At 47.8% G+C, this 18013-nt stretch overlaps 1 protein-coding gene across 6 annotated transcripts in view; it reads left to right on the top strand.

The window, feature by feature from the left end:
• Positions 1-18013, top strand: part of TMEM108 (transmembrane protein 108) — a 373007-nt gene that overhangs the window by 343131 nt on the left and 11863 nt on the right. For all 6 annotated transcript variants that reach the window (XM_055295394.2, XM_055295393.2, XM_063610729.1 and 3 more), the window contains one exon: positions 11840-13234. In XM_055295394.2, the coding sequence (XP_055151369.2) occupies positions 11840-13234 (1395 nt within the window). The remainder of the gene's footprint in view (positions 1-11839; positions 13235-18013) is intronic.

Raw genomic sequence — 18013 nt, 5'->3', positions numbered from 1 at the left:
GTCAGCATGCCTGGGAGGATGTCAGGTCAAAAGCCCCAGTGTTCTTTTTAGGTAAGTGATTCTCAGGCATGATCAGGCCAGGACATTGTGTCTTTTTCCTTTTCTGGCTTTGGAGAATTTGAAGCTAAGGGTGCATAGATGCTGGTGTGCTCAAGTCAGGTACTTTAGGCAGGTCCCAGGACTCTCCAAGAGGTTCCCTAGGAGTCCCAAAGGTCCTGTTATGCTCTCTGATGAGTGCACTGGACCAGACCCCAAGCCATGGGCTGCAAGCTCTGGGGATTCAGTGCACTGGGTTTATAGGAGCCAAGTGTTCTGGAGACACCACTGCAGGCCTGTCCCTTGCATCTGTAGGGAATGCCTAGGTCCTTCCTGAGGCTGTTCTATTAGCTGCCCCCCCTAAAACTCCTATTTGTCCTATTTCCTGCCGCTGTCATCACACCCTTCCAAAACCTTGAACCAGAAAGCAAAAGCTGAGACTTGTCTCTGTAAAATCCAAATCTTGGCAAATACTCTCACACCAACCTTTAGAACTCTGGAGAGAAATGCAGGCCAGTTTGCCTAGGTAATTAGGAATGGAGCTTACCATGGGGGGAGCAACTGTGGGACGAGAGGGTCTCTGCAGCAGATCAACAGGAGTTAGGTTCCAGCTCAGCTTTCTCCTGACTCACTCTGGCCTGTGGGAAATGTGTACATTTGATGCAATTAATGTTAATCACAGAAGCAAGCAAAGTAAAAAGATAAATACATACACACACACACACACACACACACACCCTGAATTGGCGTGTCACAGGACTGATGTTATTTACTGCTTGCTTTCATTGACATTGTCTCCAAAGAAATAAACATCTATGATTTTGTGGTAAGCATTCAGCTGCAAATAACTCAAATGTGTGAGATTATTCTTTCATTCTCACATGGTTTCAAAAGCATTATTGTGCTCTTATGATGTATCAGATAGTGAACTAAGTTCTGAGGCTCCAGATGGCTCAGTTCAAGAACGCACAGCCCCATGGGAGGGTATAAGTTTAGTTTAGAAACTAAAACAAGAGTTATCACCTATTTAATGTGAGGCACTGTGTGGGGCCTTCCAAGCATCTTAATCACATATTCCTACCCTAAAAGCACCCTGCACGTAGGCATTATTTTCCTTATCATACAGCTGAGAAAAACGAAGCTTAATTAATTTGCCTGAAGTCTACAACTAGAAAATTACAAAGCCAAGATTGAACCCAAATCCCACTAATCCCAAGCCCATGGCCCTCCCACTGTGCCCTCTACTGAAGGTCTCTTTGTGAGGAAGAGTCACAATAGGAACAGGAACAGAGTGTCTGGGAGCACTGGGCAGGGAGCCACCATTTCTACCTGGGGAGTTGAGGGACCTTGACCTTGCCAAGACAAAGTGACAGTCAAGGTGGGTTTTGGAGATGAATATATCATCACCGAGCAGGAAGGGAGTATGGGCAGAAATTGTGAACGAGACTGGACGTATCCATGTCCAGCATCATATGTGGCTTCCACATTTAAGCAACAGGGTAATCTAGCCCCACGGTACTGACAAATAAGCTTTGATTTTCATTCAGCCTGCTTGGTCAAGAAAGTAGTGGCTGTTTATATTACATGGGTGGTGTTTACCCTCATTCCGCAGTTGGAATTTGAACAGGTTAAAAACTGTATGTTCAGGTTGTTGTCTCTCTGACCATTTCACCTAACTCCATACTTTGAATTAGAATGTTTAAAAAGTAAGAATCAGGAAATATAGACAGATAAAGCAAAAGTCTTAGAATTTTCCCTCCTCTCTCTAAGTGGACTCCAAAGCACATCAGTAGATACATTTGATTAGAATCTATCAACTAGGCTAAAAGAGATCCAAGAATCCAGAAGCTGGCATTAAGGCAGGGAGCGTCTCAGCAACCATACCCTTACTCCGCCACCTGCATGCCCGCATCTGTGGGTGCATGATCTCACACCAGGGTGCTGGGAAAGTTGCCTACAAGCCTCCCTTCAGTTATGTCCCCTTCTAGAGCCCACCCCACAGGGTAGCCTTCACATTGCATTGTCCCTGCTGTCTGCCATCTATGCACCATTTTAAAATACTTTTAAAATTTAGAATAGTTTTAAATATACAGAAAAGTTGCAACAGTAGTACAGAGTTCCTAGATGCCTTGTTTCTACTTTCCTCTGTGATTAGCATCTTGTATTACTGTAGTGCATTTGTCACAGTTAGTAATACAGATACATTATTAACTGAAGTAGCACTTTGTTCAGACTCCTTTTTTTTTTTTTTTTTTTTTTGCCTAATGTCCTTTTTCTCTTCCAGGATGTCATCCGGGATACCACATTACATTTAGTCTTCATGTCCCCTTAGGCGCCCCTTGGCTGTGACAGCTGCTCAAACATTCTTTGCTTCTGACCCTTTGCAGTTTTGAGTACTGGTCAGCTATTTTATAGACTAACCCTCAACTGGGATTTGTCTGATGTTTTTCTTATAACTATACTGGGATTATAGGTTTGAGAGGGGAAAACTACAGAGATAAAGTACCTCTTTCATATCAAGGGTACATATTGTCATCATGACATTATCACTGTGGATGTTGGCCTTGATCACCTGGCTGAGGTCATGTTTCTCAGGTTCTCTACTGTAAAGGAAAGAAGTTTTTATGGGCTTCTTCCTTTTAGTTTGGGAGAGTACAAGGCAGTCTGGACTGATGCATTTGTGTTCTTTCCCATGATGTCAGAGAGATGTTCCATGAATATTAATGACCTTGTTATTTTATTAGAGGCTGAGTTGACCTTTTCATCCATCTAATTTGACTCTCATTTTTGTTTATTTGAGGCAAGTCTTTGAGAGAACACCTTTGGTATGTGAGTTTATACTCCTGTCACCGCGAATTTTATTTCCTTCTATACTATTAGCTCCTTGAAGGAAATGGCTATGTCCTCAATATGCAGGCACCATATAACAGCCTCCAGCTTTATTCCATCTGTTTCCCCAGCCCACAGTGTGTGTGTGTGCTAGGAAGCTTCATGGCCCTCCTAGTATGCATTTGTTCCTTACTTCCCTGAGGGAACCTGTGGCTGTCGGTCAGAGAAATCATGATGCTGTAGAAAGAGCCTGGCATTGAGATGTTTCCCTTCTCTTAGTCTGGTCAGGAAAGGAGGACAGTAAGGAAACCCAAGTTAAAATCAGCCCGTTGAGCTCCAGCACTTAAAAGCCCTTAATGACCATCCAGAATGGTCACTGAAAGAGCTTTGATTTCACTTCTTCATGGATGGTATTCCAGTTACTGCTGCTGCCTAACAAACCACTGCAAAACATAGTGCTTAGATCAATAACAATCATTCGTTTTGCTCATAAGTCTGTAACTGGGGAGGAGTCACTTGTCTCTGCTCTCCCCAGACTCAGCTGCATGGCCTGAGTCTAAGTCAGCTTGATGGGCTGGAAGGTCCACTTTCAAGATGGCTCATTCACATGGCCAACAGGGTTGTACTGCTATCATCTGGAAGTTAGGCTGAGGCTGAAGGCCATGCACCTCGGTTCCTTTCCACATGGGCCCCTCTCTGGGCTGCTCAGACTTCCTTGCAGTGTGGCAGCTGGCTCCCAAGAGTCAGCACCACAAGAAAACCAAGAAGTAGCCATACTACCTTTTATGACATGACCTTAGAAGTCAGGTAGCATCACTGCAGCCACAGTCACAAACCCACAAAAAAAAAAAAAACAAAAAAAAACTCCACCCAGATTTGAGGGAAGGAACATAGACCTTACCAGTCAACAGGAGAGCCAAAGTCACATTTAGGAAGGGTAAGCAGATTGGAATGTACTGCGGTGGTCGTTTTTGGAAAACACCAGCTGCCACAGATGGCTAGTAAGTGATTTAGGAGGGTTTCTTATTCTTCAGCGAATATGTCTTGTAGCCTAGGTGCTGGAATAGATATAGGCATATAACATGGAATCAGACATGGTCCCAGCCCTGGCAGCTTCCGCTTCAGACAGGGAAACAGGCAGGACACTGGCCATTTCCATTCAGAGAGGTGACAGCTGGAGTAGAGATAAGCTTATCGGTTATAAGCACGCAAGGAGGGATTCCTAACAACAGTTTCAAGGCCCAGGAAGAATTCTCAGATGAGTTCTAGGTGAGAAATGTTTGTACCAAGTTGAATCAAGTGACTAAGGCAAAAAAGCTAAAGCTGAAGATTAAAGGCAGCATAGTTGCCCCCAAGTGTTGCTGCATTTGGGGAAAGATTTGTTTTTTTGTCATGGTCATCACAGCTGTTACTATTATTATCTTCATCAAGCATTCCTCTACTCATGTAGGACATTTACCTGGATCAAAAATTTCTCAGTTTCCAGGATTTCTTGGGCAGTTCGGATCAGAGAAACCTGGGTTTAAATCCTGGTACTGCTACTTGATGGTCATTTTGACCTCAGACAAATGACTTAACCATATGTGAGTGTGGAGATGACGGGGGACTTGAGCTGAAAATTTGTCATTCTTCCCTGTTTCTTGCCCCTGGAAAAAGGCCTATGCTTACTCTGTGTGGGTGTGTGTTCACGTGTGTTTGTTCGTATGTTTTTTAGGAGGCCATGATCTGTCAGCCTCCTAGAGCTTCAGCACACGGTGAATTCATGTTGGCTGGAGGCCATAGGTGTGTCTGGGGCACACAGGCCCTGTCTCACGTGACTTTCCTCTGGAATGTATTCAAGAGATTGTACTCTTGGAAGCAGTTTCCCAAAGTACAAGTCATGGACCTCATCAATCTAGCTGTTGAACCAGTAATCTTAGAGATGTCTGTAATCTACCAAACAATGGTCCCAGTTAGCTCTAAGCAGAACTTTCTGTCCTTCAGCCTTTTATCTGAGGCATGTTCCCAGCAGGATTTTATAGGAGGGAACATTTTAAATGTGGCAACCTGTAGTGAGGGAAGCAGAAAAGGTTTGCACTCAAAACTCCTTGGTTTCATAAAGAAGTGAAGTCACAGGCATGGATTGCCTCTTAAGGTCAGACACCCAGCTCACCCTGCAGTCAGTGATACATATTTATTTTTGGCTAAGGGAAACCATGCTCCAGGGAATTAGAAGTTTATATTTGATCTTTAATAAAAGGAATCATTGGAGTTCAGAGATGGACCATACTAGAACACTGGAACCACAGTGAGTATAAAAAGAACACTGGCCAGGCACAGTGGCTCATGCCTGTAATCCCAAAATTCTGACAGGCCAAGGCAGGCAGATTGCTTGAGCCCAGGAGTTGGAGACCAGCAACATGGCAAGACCCCATTTCAAAAATTAGCTGGGCATAGTGGTGTGTGCCTGTAGTCCCAGCTACTCGGGAGGCTGAGGTGGGAGGATCACTTGAGCCCAGGAAGTCAAGGCTGCAGTGAGCTGTGATCATGCCACTGCACTCTAGCCTGGGTGACAGAGTGAGACCTTGTCTCAAAAAAAATAAATAAATTTAAGATAGATAGATAGATAGATAGATAGATAGATAGATAGATAGATAGATACAGTGTGAATTTGGCACATTAATGGGATTGGCAGGCAATGAGTTGGCTTGAGTCCCTCCCTGTCCCTAACCCTGTGTGTAGCTTAGCTATGTGGCCAGGGTAAATCATTTCATTTGTTGGTCCTCAGCTTTCTCATCTGTAAAGTGGAGGAGCTGATACCAGAGTCCCAACATCCCTTCCAATTAAAGAACAATAATTTTGAAATTAGAAAAGCCCATTTCCTGGCAAGGTTGTATGCTGTTGCTCATGCAGAAAACAAACTCCCTGATGGTGAGACTTAGTGTGCTTAGATGCTTTGTTCTTTTGTTGTTGAAATATCAATTGCAGAAGCTAAATTCCCAAGGGTTCCAGTTACCTATTGATAATAGAAACCAAAACAGTGGCTTAAAGCAGTAACAATCATTTATTTTGTTCAAAAATCTTAGGGTTGACCGGGCTCAGCTAGGCAGCTCTCATTTGGGATCTCTTGGGTGATTGCAGTCCGGCAGTGGCCAAGGTCATCTTGCAGGCTCTTCACTTTGATGTCCGGTGCCTGGCTGGGGCTGGGACAGCTGGGGCTCCTCAGGCGTTCCTGTTACTCTCTGCAAGGTCTCTTTATGTAGCCACCTCGAGGGAACTGAAGTTCTTACAGGGGGCCAAAGCCCCCAAGAGAAACCTGTAAGAGCTGCATGAGCTTTTTGGCAGTGGCCTCAGAAGGGATGTAGGGTGTCACTTCTGCCTCATTGTATTCATCAAGGCAGTCACAAAGGCCTATCTAGGTTCAAGAGGAGGGGAAATAGACTCTACCTCTTGGTGGGAAGAATGTCAGAGAACTTGTAGACACAATTTAAAATCACACCAAGAGTCCAGGATGGTTCAGAAGACTTCTCAGACTGCTATGATTCTCTGTTAAAAGGGTTTAAAACAGCAATGCACAAAATATCTTGCAGTAGAAAACGTAGTTTAATGGGGAAGGAAGATCTACTTAGAAAGAAGAAACTTAAAATTATGAAAAAAAGAGATAAAATTCTATTTTTATGAATTTTCTGTGTAACAAATATGCCTTGTGTGTATATAAGCAATTTTAAGAGAAAATGTGCATATATATGTGTATATATAATTTTTGTTTATATATATATATATATACACGCACACACACATATAATTTTGTGGTTTTTATATACATAATTTTTATTCTACCAAACGATGGAGTGCATGAGATGGTAGGATTGGGGAAGAGGAGAAAATTAAATCAGGGGCTTCCAGTCCTTTTATTGTACTACTACAAGCTCCCCCGGTTACTTACAAAATGAAGTTAATTTACTGGGCTGTTAAAAGAACACCAAATGTGTCATACAGAGCCCTGGAATAGAGATAGAAAAAAAACAAGACAGAAGAAAAGTCAAGAGACCAACAATAGAGAATCAGTTCTCCAAAGATGTGAATCATTGCTTTTGAATGGCAGAGCCCCCTGGGGAGATGGGTAGAGCAGAACAATAAATGAAAGTAGTCGAGAGTGTAGACTCTGCAGCCAAGCTGCCTAGGAACAAATTGCAGCTTGCCATTCCCCAGCTATGTGACCATGGGCAAGTTCCTGTACCTCTCTGTGCTTCTTTTCCTCAGTTGCAACAGGGAGCTAATAATACTACCTGCTTCATGAGGTTGCTGTGAGAATTAAATGTGTCAGTACAGGCTTAGCCCTTTGAGCAGTGTATAGTACATATTAGCTATTTCTCTTTTCACCAATTCCCTTGTTGCCTTTGCCAGATGCAAATGTCATGCCCAATATGGACTGCAGGCAGCCAACCAAATAAACAGAAGGAGGAGGACCCTTCCTTCCCTTGGTTCCTGAGCTCATGTATGCATTGGAATTTTCAGTAGGAGGAGACCTTCTTGGGATGTCTGGACACCCATCAATGTGTAGATTCCACCCCACAACAATTGTCCATATTCAGACACGTTTTAAAAATCGGTTTCACATTTCAAGCATGTGAAGCTAGGTTTTAGCTTTAGTCTCTGCTACATATTTGGAATTAAAGTCTCTAGAGTCCATTATGCAAATCCATGCAAATAATATGCAAAGAGGCAGTAGCCCCAGATTGTGGGGAGGGGGAGTGTGTAGTCCAGCACAAAGGGCCTTGAATGAAAATTTGCATGTGTTAGGGAAGCCCTGGGTTGAAGGCCTTAGATGTTTATTGTGACAGTGTGCATCGCATTCAGTTGTTAACCTTTTGTGCCAAAGAAGAGAGGTAAATGCTTGTCTGATTTCCATATTGCAGGTGACAGTAGAGGTTGGAGGTGGTGTTTGGCTAGCACAACATTGTAGGGATTTTTATTACACAAATGAAAAGTTGCTTTGAAATAATGGCTGTGGTCCAGGCTGTGTCCCCAACCAGCAGTGTGTTCTTGGACAAGTCACTTCCCTCCTTCTGTTGCCCACTCTGTGAAATGGGGGGATGGGATTAGGTGAAATGCCAGGTCCCCTCTCACTGTAACATTTAAACATCATCCTCCAGGTAAAAATCCCTTGGCACCCACAGTGGCAGTATCCGTTCATTGTGCCAAAGATGTACCCTAAAGTCCGAAGAAGAAAGGGCTAAGAGGTAACTCTACAGTTCTTCTAGAGAGAACAATAACTTCAGGGAATGCTGATAGCTGAGTGGGGGAAATAGGCAGCGGCAACAAGGACAAACATATTTACTTAGGCTGGGTGTCTTACAACACCAAGGATTCCAGTCAGAGGCTTCCCAGCTGGGAGGATGTTAGTTCCTGGTGTGCCAATGACGGGAAAGTCAGGGGAATTTTTTTCCCTGAGTGTTTTAAAGATCAGTCTGTATTAACCCCTCTCTCTGCCTCTGGAGTGCCGCAAAAGTTCTCCTAGAGGCCATGGTGGCTCCTCTCCCCCTTGAGGGCCTGTCCTTGGGGTCAGCCAGTGTTGCTTCCAAAAGACTGCTGTGTCCTTGGTCTCTGGTCTTTTATTGTATCTGACATATCTGGTGCCTGGCCCCAGAGATTCCCCGGGCCCTTAATTTTAACTCCAGCTGTTACAGCAAACACAGGCTGGGTGTAGGCAGAACCTGACAGCCCCATGGCCCAGAGCTTCTCTGATCCAGCTAATGGAAACCTGGCATCAGTCAGGAAGTGCAGTGATGAGCATCACAGGAGCAGCCCTTGATCAGTGAATATGGGAGCCTCTGGGTGAGTGTTCTCTTCAGGCAGACAATTTGAGTTGCAGCCTACTCAGCTCCACTGATGTCCCCAGTGAGTTTGAGGTGCCCACCTGGACCTGCTCATAACCTGCCCTCAGATTGGTTTTCCTTGTTTCACTCATCTCAGACCCCCACGGCTGACCCCACAGATCATTTTCCAGTATAAACTTCCTGCACAAAAAGCCCTGTCTCTGTCTCTCCTTTTTCAGAGGATCTCTAACATAAGGCATGTGTATTCGTTTGCTAGGGCTTCCATAACACAATACCACAGACAGAAATGTATTTCCTCACAGTTGAGGAGGATGGAAGTCTAAACTCAAGGTGCCAGTAGGGTTGGAGTCCCCCAAGGCCTCTAACTTTGGCTTGCAGGTGGCGCCCTCTAGCTGCCGTGTCCTCACATGGTCATCCCTCTGTGCACGCGTGCTCGAGATGTCTATGTGTCCTAATCTTCTCTTCTTAAGAAGGACACCAGTCAGATCGAATTAGGGCCCACTCTATTGGCCTCATTTTACTTTAATTACCTCTTTGAAGGCCCTATCTCCAAATATAGTCACATTCTGAGGTACTGGGAGTTAGGGATTCAACATAGGGATTTTGGGGGTGCATAAGTCAGTCCTTAACAACACTTAACACTTGTGAGCTAAACAGACGCTTGAAAGGGAATGTCCATCAAAACATGGAGGTCACCACCACTAGCCCTAGGAATAGATTGTCTCTCTGGTGTTCAGCCATGGGCAGGATAGGGGCGCCAGAATAACCCTGAGCAGGTCAGAGCATAACAGCACATTAATTCTTCTGGGATGCAACATACTGTCCTCTTCTTCCTTCTGCATCATTGATAGTGGTTGACCAGGATAAGCATGCACTTTAAAGACAACCCTTGTTTCACATACTTCTGCTACTGTGTGACTTTCCACATGTTGCCTAATCTCCCCCAAACCTCAATTTCATGCCCCACCAAGTGGTCATACGGATTAAAGCATGAAAGCCTGGGCCAGGGCAGGTGTTCAGTAAACAGGTTTTAGGATTGACTCGAATACACAGAATGTGCTGTTGGTGTGTGGTCTAGATCAGGGGTCCCCAACCACTGGGCTGCAGACCAGTACCAGTCCGTGGCCTGTTAGGAACCAGGCTGCACCGCAGGAGGTGAGAGGCTGGTGAGCCAGCATCACCACCAGAGCATCACCGCCAGAGCGTTACCGCCAGAGCTCTGCCTCCTGTCAGGTCAATGGCACCATTAGATTCTCATAGGAGCACAAACCCTATTGTGAACTGCACATGCAAGGGGTGGATCTAGGTTGCGTGCTCCTTATGAGAATTGAATGCCTGCTGGTTTGAGGTGGAAGAGTTTCATCCCAAAACCATACCCGCCCCCCCACCCCCCAACTCCAGTCCATGGAAAAATTGTCTTCCACAAAGCCAAGTGGAAGACAATTTGTCCCTGGTGCCAAAAAGGTTGGGGACCACTAGTCTAGATCATGAACGAAAGTTTAGAAAAAAATAGATGGTTTAGGGCAAATTTTTGGTCCTAGAGTTGGTGGGTGCTACAGCCTCAGTGTAATCTAAAGTCCCCCGCAGCCTCCCACTCCCCACCAGTTTAGAAGTGCAGGGTGAGGAAGACACTGGTCCACGCCAAGGCTCCAACACACACCAAATGGTGATCCTGGGCCTTGTGTCAAAGGCATGCCTGGAGATCTCCTCCCCATCTCTGCTTCTCGCCAGGGCCCTGCCTTCTCCATCAGACACCTGGGAATCACAGCTGGGGCCCCTGCTTTGGCCATTTGTCCTGCTAGAATCTGATGGGGGAAAGACGCTCTGAGAGAGTAATTAGACGCAGACAGAGATCTCTCTCCATAGTCAGGGGAGCCTAGCAAGGGCTGAAGGAACTGCCTGAGAGTGACAAGGGGATCTATGAACAAGGAGGTGCTAACAGGACAAGGAGATGCTAACAGGTCAGAATCAGGCCTCAAAGGACTGTTGGCCCTTCCTCAGCCATAAAGACAGGCTCTTCCCAACCCATTTGTTGTCAACGGCTCCTACATGTCATGCTTGCATGAGGTACTGTTTTTAAAAATAGGCACATGCTATTGTGATTGATGAAGTCCACACACATAACTAGAAATGTTTTTAAATGTATACGTTTTTGTCCTTGTGCATTTTCTTGAACTGCAAGTATGCACATTGGCTATCATACAAAATCCTTTTTTTTTTTTTTTAAATGTTCAAAAGGGCTCCTTCTACTCAAAAAGGCTGGGTATCACCAATGACAATTTTTCAGAGTTCAGCCACATGAATGCCATAGGAAAAGCAGTTAATAACAACCATGACACCGACCGGCATCTGTAGAAGGCACCTTCTGTTCCAGGCTATGCTAAGTGCTTTTATGGGCTCCAGGTCTGGTTGCCCTTCTCTAGACCCTGGTCCTCTTCTGCCTGTCACTCTTCTATGGCACTGAGACATCTTTGTCTTATTTTAGGATTGTTTGTGGATATGTGTGAGCTTATCCAGGGCCAGAGACTGCCCTGTTCGTTTTTGTGTCCTCCAGGGTCAGGGAGAGGGTTGAACCTCCATAATTGTTTGGCGAATGGTCCTGAAGGGACAGAGGTCTGTTTGCTTGTACCTTTGTGTAGTTTATAAATGGAAGATTCAGAAAAGGGCATAGGAGTTGGTACATACTGCCACCCAGGCCTTCCTCATTTGGCTTGGGGTGGCTCACACAGAGTTCACACAGGCTTCCCCATAGGCAAGCTGGCCTTGACCACTCCTGGCTGCAGAGGAAGAGGCAGATGTGGAGGCCACAAGCCTTCTGCACCTCCAGCCCCAGCCTGTTCCAAAAAGTTGCCCTTGTGGGGAGGGCTGATGGCGTTTCCGAGGCATGTGGGAAAGGAGGGGCCTGGCCAGGGTAGCTGCTCTGCTTCCCCTGGTGCTGGTCTCTCTTTCCAGCAGGTACCAGGCAGCACCTACCTAATAGACCTGCCCCAGCTCCACAGAGAGTTCTGATTCAGTGTTGGGGCACTCGTGTGGGCTCGGGAATGCCCCTGACGTTTCCTGAGTTCCCAGCACTGTCCTAGGCCACAGGTAAGAAAGGCCCAGGCTGTATGCTGCTCCCCAAGTATTTTACCTCTTCTCTCTGTCTCCCTCTCAAGGTTTCCTGCTGATCTTGGCACTGACCGAAGCGCTGGCATTTGCCGTCCAGGAACCATCTCCCAGGAAATCTCTTCAGGTCCTCCCTTCAGGCACTCCCCCAGGAACCATGGTGACAGTACCCCACAGCTCTACCAGACATACTTCTGTGGTGATGCTGGCCCCCAATCCCAATGGACGCCCCTCACAGGCTGCAGGTCCCATGGCAACACCGACACCCGGTGCAGAGGGGCACCCTCCTACACACACCATCTCCACCATCGCTGCAACAGTAACTGCCCCCCATTCTGAAAGCTCTCTGCCAGCGGCCATGGCAACCACATCCTCCAAGCCAGAGGGCCGCCCTCGAGGGCAGGCTGCCCCCACCATCCTGCTGACAAAGTCACCAGGGGCCACCAGCCGCCCCACCACAGCACCCCCCCGCACTACCACACGCAGGCCCCCCAGGCCTCCAGGCTTTTCCCGAAAAGGGGCTGGTAATTCATCACGCCCTGTCCCGCCTGCACCTGGTGGCCACTCCAGGAGTAAAGAAGGACAGCGAGGACGAAATCCAAGCTCCACACCTCTGGGGCAGAAGCGGCCCCTGGGGAAAATCTTTCAGATCTACAAGGGCAACTTCACAGGGTCTGTGGAACCGGACCCCTCTACCCTCACCCCCAGGGCCCCACTCTGGGGTTACTCCTCTTCACCACAGCCCCAGACAGTGGCTGCGACCACAGTGCCCAGCAATACCTCATGGGCACCCCCCACCACCTCCCTGGGGCCTGCAGAGGACAAGCCAGGCCTTCGCAGAGCAGCCCAGGGGGGTAGTTCTACCTTCACCAGCCAAGGAGGAACACCAGATGCCACAGCAGCCTCAGGTGCCCCTGTCAGTCCACAACCTGCCCCAGTGCCTTCTCAGCGCCCCCACCGTGGTGACCCACAGGATGGCCCCAGCCATAGTGACTCTTGGCTTACTGTCACCCCTGGCACCAACAGACCTCTGTCTACCAGCTCTGGGGTCTTCACGGCTGCCACGGGGCCTACCCCAGCTGCCTTCGATACCAGTGTCTCAGCCCCTTCCCAGGGGATTCCTCAGGGAGCATCCACAACCCCACAAGCTCCAACGCATCCCTCCAGGGTCTCAGAAAGCACTATTTCTGGAGCCAAGGAGGAGACTGTGGCCACCCTCACCATGACCGACAGGGTGCCCAGTCCTCTCTCCACAGTGGTATCCACAGCCACAGGCAATTTCCTCAACCGCCTGGTCCCCGCCGGGACCTGGAAGCCTGGGACAGCAGGGAACATCTCCCATGTGGCCGAGGGGGACAAACCCCAGCACAGAGCCACCATCTGCCTGAGCAAGATGGATATCGCCTGGGTGATCCTGGCCATCAGCGTGCCCATCTCCTCCTGCTGTAAGTGCTGCCCTCTCCCACCCATCCTCTCCCTCTACCACCTCACTGGCTCATCCCCAGCAATCCTTTGTCCCTGATTTGACATCGTTGCCAAGTGGGCTACAAAAATTCCCAGAATCTCATGAAACTAGGAATCAGGATAGGTTATCCCTGACCCAGTCCTCAGCTCTGCCTGGCCATGGCTTGAATGCCCGCTGATCATAAAGCCACAACTCCCAGGAGCTGAGGGAGGACCTTACAGGCAGTCTAATCCAACTCTGCATTTTGCAGGAAAAAAATGCCAAGCTAGCAGTGACATGACTCACCCAGGATCCCAGAATTAGTGAGAGGCAGGGCTGGGCTGAGAGCTTATAGCAGCTGTCTTCCAGCCCAGTGCCCTTGTCATGACACCACTCTGCCTCAAGGTAGCCTGCCAATGCCTCTAGCGACCTGGCACCAAGACACCATAGGTCAATGTCGATGCTTCAAAATTTACAGCCTCCAGCTAGCAAACCCCTCACCTTCCTTTTTATCTTCCATCCTCTTTCTTGTGTTTTCTCTCCTCTCGCCCCTCTTCTCTCCTTCTGTCTCTCTTCTCCCAAGAAAGAAAAAGAGATAAAGCTTTCATCTGGTGGGAAGTTCTATAGCTTTGGCAAAAACCTAGTTCTTGCAGCTAAATTAAGGCTTGAGAGTTACGTAAATTCTAGCAACTCTCCACCCCCACCCCACTTTATTTGTTCGTAGGTGATGTGAGCTGATTGCATTGTGGACCTTGTCCTTATTTTTTGCCCTCCCAAGGCCACCAGCTTCTCCTTGCTGCTGCCTGGCACTCTGTAAATGAGGAGTCAGGAGGCATTCTCACTGTTTTCTCCATAAAGAATCTGATACAACCTCTCAGAACTTTAGGGATTTCATTATGTCTTCCCTCATGTACTTGAGCTTTGATTCTTATGATTCTTAGAGTTTCTCTGATAGCCTTGTAGGAATCCTCGGCCACACCCCACCCCAAATGGTTACCATCTGCCACTCCCTTACCCCTTCCAGGGATGGCCACACTGCCCCACCCTCATATCCCCGCTCCTTGGACAGCCCATTCTCCTCTGACCCTCCAGGCTGTTGCCCAGCTCTCCTGGGGGCCTAAACTTTGCGTTCTTGTGATTCCCACTCTATGGCCCTAAGCTGTGCCATCTGAAGCCATACAACTCGTTTGTCTAGCAACGTCTGAAACATTTGAAACAGCTCTGAAAGGCAGCCTTCTCTTCATCCAAGCTGCTCAGCCCCGGCCCTTCAAGTCTTCTTTGTAGGGCTGCATTGCCTGGGCCTGTCTCCCATCTGCCCCTTCTGGGGTAGCTTCTGCTTTGTCTCCCAAAAGGAAGCACAGCATTCCACCTGTGTCTGGCTACGGAGGAGGGAGCCGATGGTGGACTCTTTCTTTCTTTAGTAGCACTCAGGCAGGCCAGCACTGGCATCAGCTCTGCTGGTTGTGTTGGCTTCAGGTCATAGCTAGACTTGCCCTGATCTCAAGAGGAACAAAGCCCCGAAGGCTTCCCTCAGGGAAGGTTGCTGAGCCAGGTCTCCCAGCTTTTCCTCCTGCCCTGGGTGGTTAGTGCAGGAGGTTTATGCCTTTAATGTGAACCATGATTTCCACTTGGCCTTGTGTTGCAACATCTTTTTATATCCGGAGTCTAGATTCTTTTCAGGAGCCGCCTCTCCTAGCTTTTGGTCTCCTTCAGGTTGATGAGCAAAGTAAACTTTCCATGTCAGGGCTGGGCAACCTGCTTCTGCTGAAGGACCCAATTCAAGAAAAGTAAAAGTTTTTGCAAGTTGCATATTTCATTCTTAATGAAAAGAGCTTTATTATCTCTCATGGAAATACACATTTACACATTTATTCTTAAAATTGTGGTTGCCCACTTCCAAAACAGAAGAATGATCATGAGAAAATGTAGCACTATTGGCCAATGAATTCTTAATAATGGTTGGTCATATCTGAGAAGTAACTACAGTAGAGACAGCTTTCTAATTTTCCAATCTTTACATGTGTCTAGGATGCTCTCGTTTACAAAGTGCATTCCGTTATTTTTTTTATCATTCCATTCTTAGACCAGCCAGAGAAATAAAAGCAGGAACAAGCAAACACACTGCTAAACACACAGGTGCCACAGTGACTCCAGCTATCCTCCACACCTTACAGGTAGGGAGTGAGTCAGCCTAGATCTGGTAGTACAAAATCTATTTGATTCAGTGCAGGATTTCCTTTGTGCCCATTGTGTGCCAGACACTGTGCTGAGCATGAGGGAATCTGAGATGTGGGCCTCCCTCTTTGAGCTGGATAGCCTGCACCCCACAGGCTACACCCACCTGGATTTTGCAATTCTAAAAGGACTCCCACTTCTCCCCCAGCCCTTCTGTTACGTATAAGCTTGAAATTAGATCAGATCTTGCTGCAAAGCTGGAAAGCCCATGGGCTGCCTAAACCATGCGTAAAAATGTCAGCCAAGACAAGAGCAAGGACACAGCCTGGAACTGTCCCTTGAGGATTCTTCTGGCACCCTGAAAGGAGCCTTCAGGTGCTGGAGATGTAACATATTACTTTCTAAAGTGGACACTGGTAGCCCCTTGGGAACTGCACACCCCACTCCCTTTGATGTCTGTCTTGCGTTTCCACTATACACAAGGAGGCTCTTGCCTCGGCCCTGACTGCCTCCACATCAGCTCCATGTCCTCAGTCATGGCCCCAACTCCTACGGGACCATCATTAACCCTGTGAAGGCTCCAATGAGAGGGCCATTAAGGTGGAAGAATATTTGTCCAGCTTTAGAACCCTGTGCCCTCAGGAACTATCCTCGTCTATTTGGGCTGTTTTCGTAGCCCAGCACCACTCTAGTTATCAGGAAAGCAGACCTCTTCCAGGTCTAATGGCCCCTTGTTTTGGACCTTCTCAGTGGCTTCATTTATCTTAAAACTACTCTACAGACCTCAAAGAAGGGTTTCATTCTTTGCCAGTTTGCCAGACATTTCAGGCACTCTGAGTCAGTAGCAAAGTGCATGCATCAGTTTCCTCTCATCTGGCATCTCATACCAGCACTGGCCCCTGCCCTGCTTCTCTGAAGCCACCAGAGTCAGAATTCAGATGGGTGGGGTGCTGGGCAGGGGTGATCCTCTGCTCCTGGTAGAAGTGGGGGTTGAGTAAGGCAGATCCCAGGCCTGCGCAAGGAGGGAGGGTGTCAGTTCACCTGCCCTCCCAGATTGCAAGCCGCAACCAGTGCCTGGAAGGATATATGTGTCCCGGGGCTGAGAAATGCTTTTCTCTCCTGAGCCCTGCCAGACACTCTAAGCCACACACATTTTCAGAAGTGCTGAGAACTGAAATTGATTGGATTCAGGCCATAATGGGCTAGGGCAGAGGAGCCAGGTGGCTCCCAAGCTGGTCTCTGCTGCCACCATCAGGATGCACAGAGCCCACCAATCTTGCCAGAAGCCTCCACGCCTGGCGCTGAATTGGTCGGCTTTCACCATTGTCAGCAGTCTGAGTTTTCAAGAGCATGTCAGTTTTGTGGCTCTGGCAGGGTCCTTTGCCTGTTTGTTTGTCACATGTGATGTCCATTTTTGAAAATGTCTTCACCCATCCTCTCTGCAAGAAGATGGGGCCATTTGGAGGGTGAGATTAGAAAAAAAGACTAGCTGCAGATTTTGTCATCACCAACTCAAGTTCACCCTGGCCAAAGTGGAGTAGCCCCTCTCTGACACTAGACACTTGAGGGCACCCTCTGCACCTGGGGCCCAGAGCAATCTGGCCTCCTTCTAGATACTGGAGCATGAGTGCAGCATTCAAAGAGATCACATACCATTGTGCTGATGGTTGCTCAGTGAATATTAGACCTGAATGTGTATGTGTGCCTTTTCACTCACAGGCCCTGAGTGAGTTTATAATTATTATATAAGAAGACCCGGGTGAGAATGACTCTTGCCAATGAAAAGAGTAGAAGAGATTGGGATCAGAAGGCATTATGGCTGGGAAACATATCTCCTTGGAGCTTACGGATCAAACAGGGATGGGAGAGCCTCAAGGCAAGGCAGGGATATCCAGGGGATGTCCCCCAGCTGTTCCAGTGTTAGACCCACACTCTGACAGCTCTTCCCTGTGCATCCCAGCCAGCACCTCCAGCCAGCACTCAGTCCTCACTTCATGGCTTCTCCCCAAGAGGGCCATGGCCTTCTACAGGCACATTCCCGCCTGCCAGGCTGGTGGGTCAGACACTAAGCCCCCCAGCCTGACCTCCCTCCATACCCTGAGGCCTCCCTGTGACCTCCTCCCTCAGCCTCCAAAGAAGGAAAATGGCTGTGCACAGCCCAGGTACACCCCTCCCACTGGCACCCGTGGGCGAATCCTTTCCCTCACTGGTCTCAGGTTTCTCATCAACAAAACAAAGGGGCCAAACTGAAATGTGTCATCACTCCCTGTCCTCACAGTTAAGTCTGCATAGATCATTAGAGAGGAAGCCTGGTGTACTTCCAAGACTTGGCTTGTGGAATCAAACATACCTGCACACAACCCCAGCTCTTAACATTTGTTGGCTATAGGACTTACACAAGTAACTTAATCATTGATCCAGTGTCTTCCTGTCTGCAAAATGGGACTGCTGTCCACTGTGTTAGTTCCTTCGAGATGCAAGCACCAAGATGGGATTAGGTATATAAGAGAATTATTGGGGGAAACACCTGTAAAATGTTCAGGAAGGAACCGAAGTAGGCAGAGGAAGCCCCAGACTGCAGTGCAGGCCTGACCCCCATGAAAGG

Source organism: Symphalangus syndactylus, chromosome 10 (genome assembly GCF_028878055.3).
Source record: "Symphalangus syndactylus isolate Jambi chromosome 10, NHGRI_mSymSyn1-v2.1_pri, whole genome shotgun sequence".
Lineage (NCBI taxonomy): Eukaryota > Metazoa > Chordata > Mammalia > Primates > Hylobatidae > Symphalangus > Symphalangus syndactylus.
Note: the sequence above shows the minus strand (reverse complement) of the source record. Positions and strands in the feature narration are given on the sequence as shown.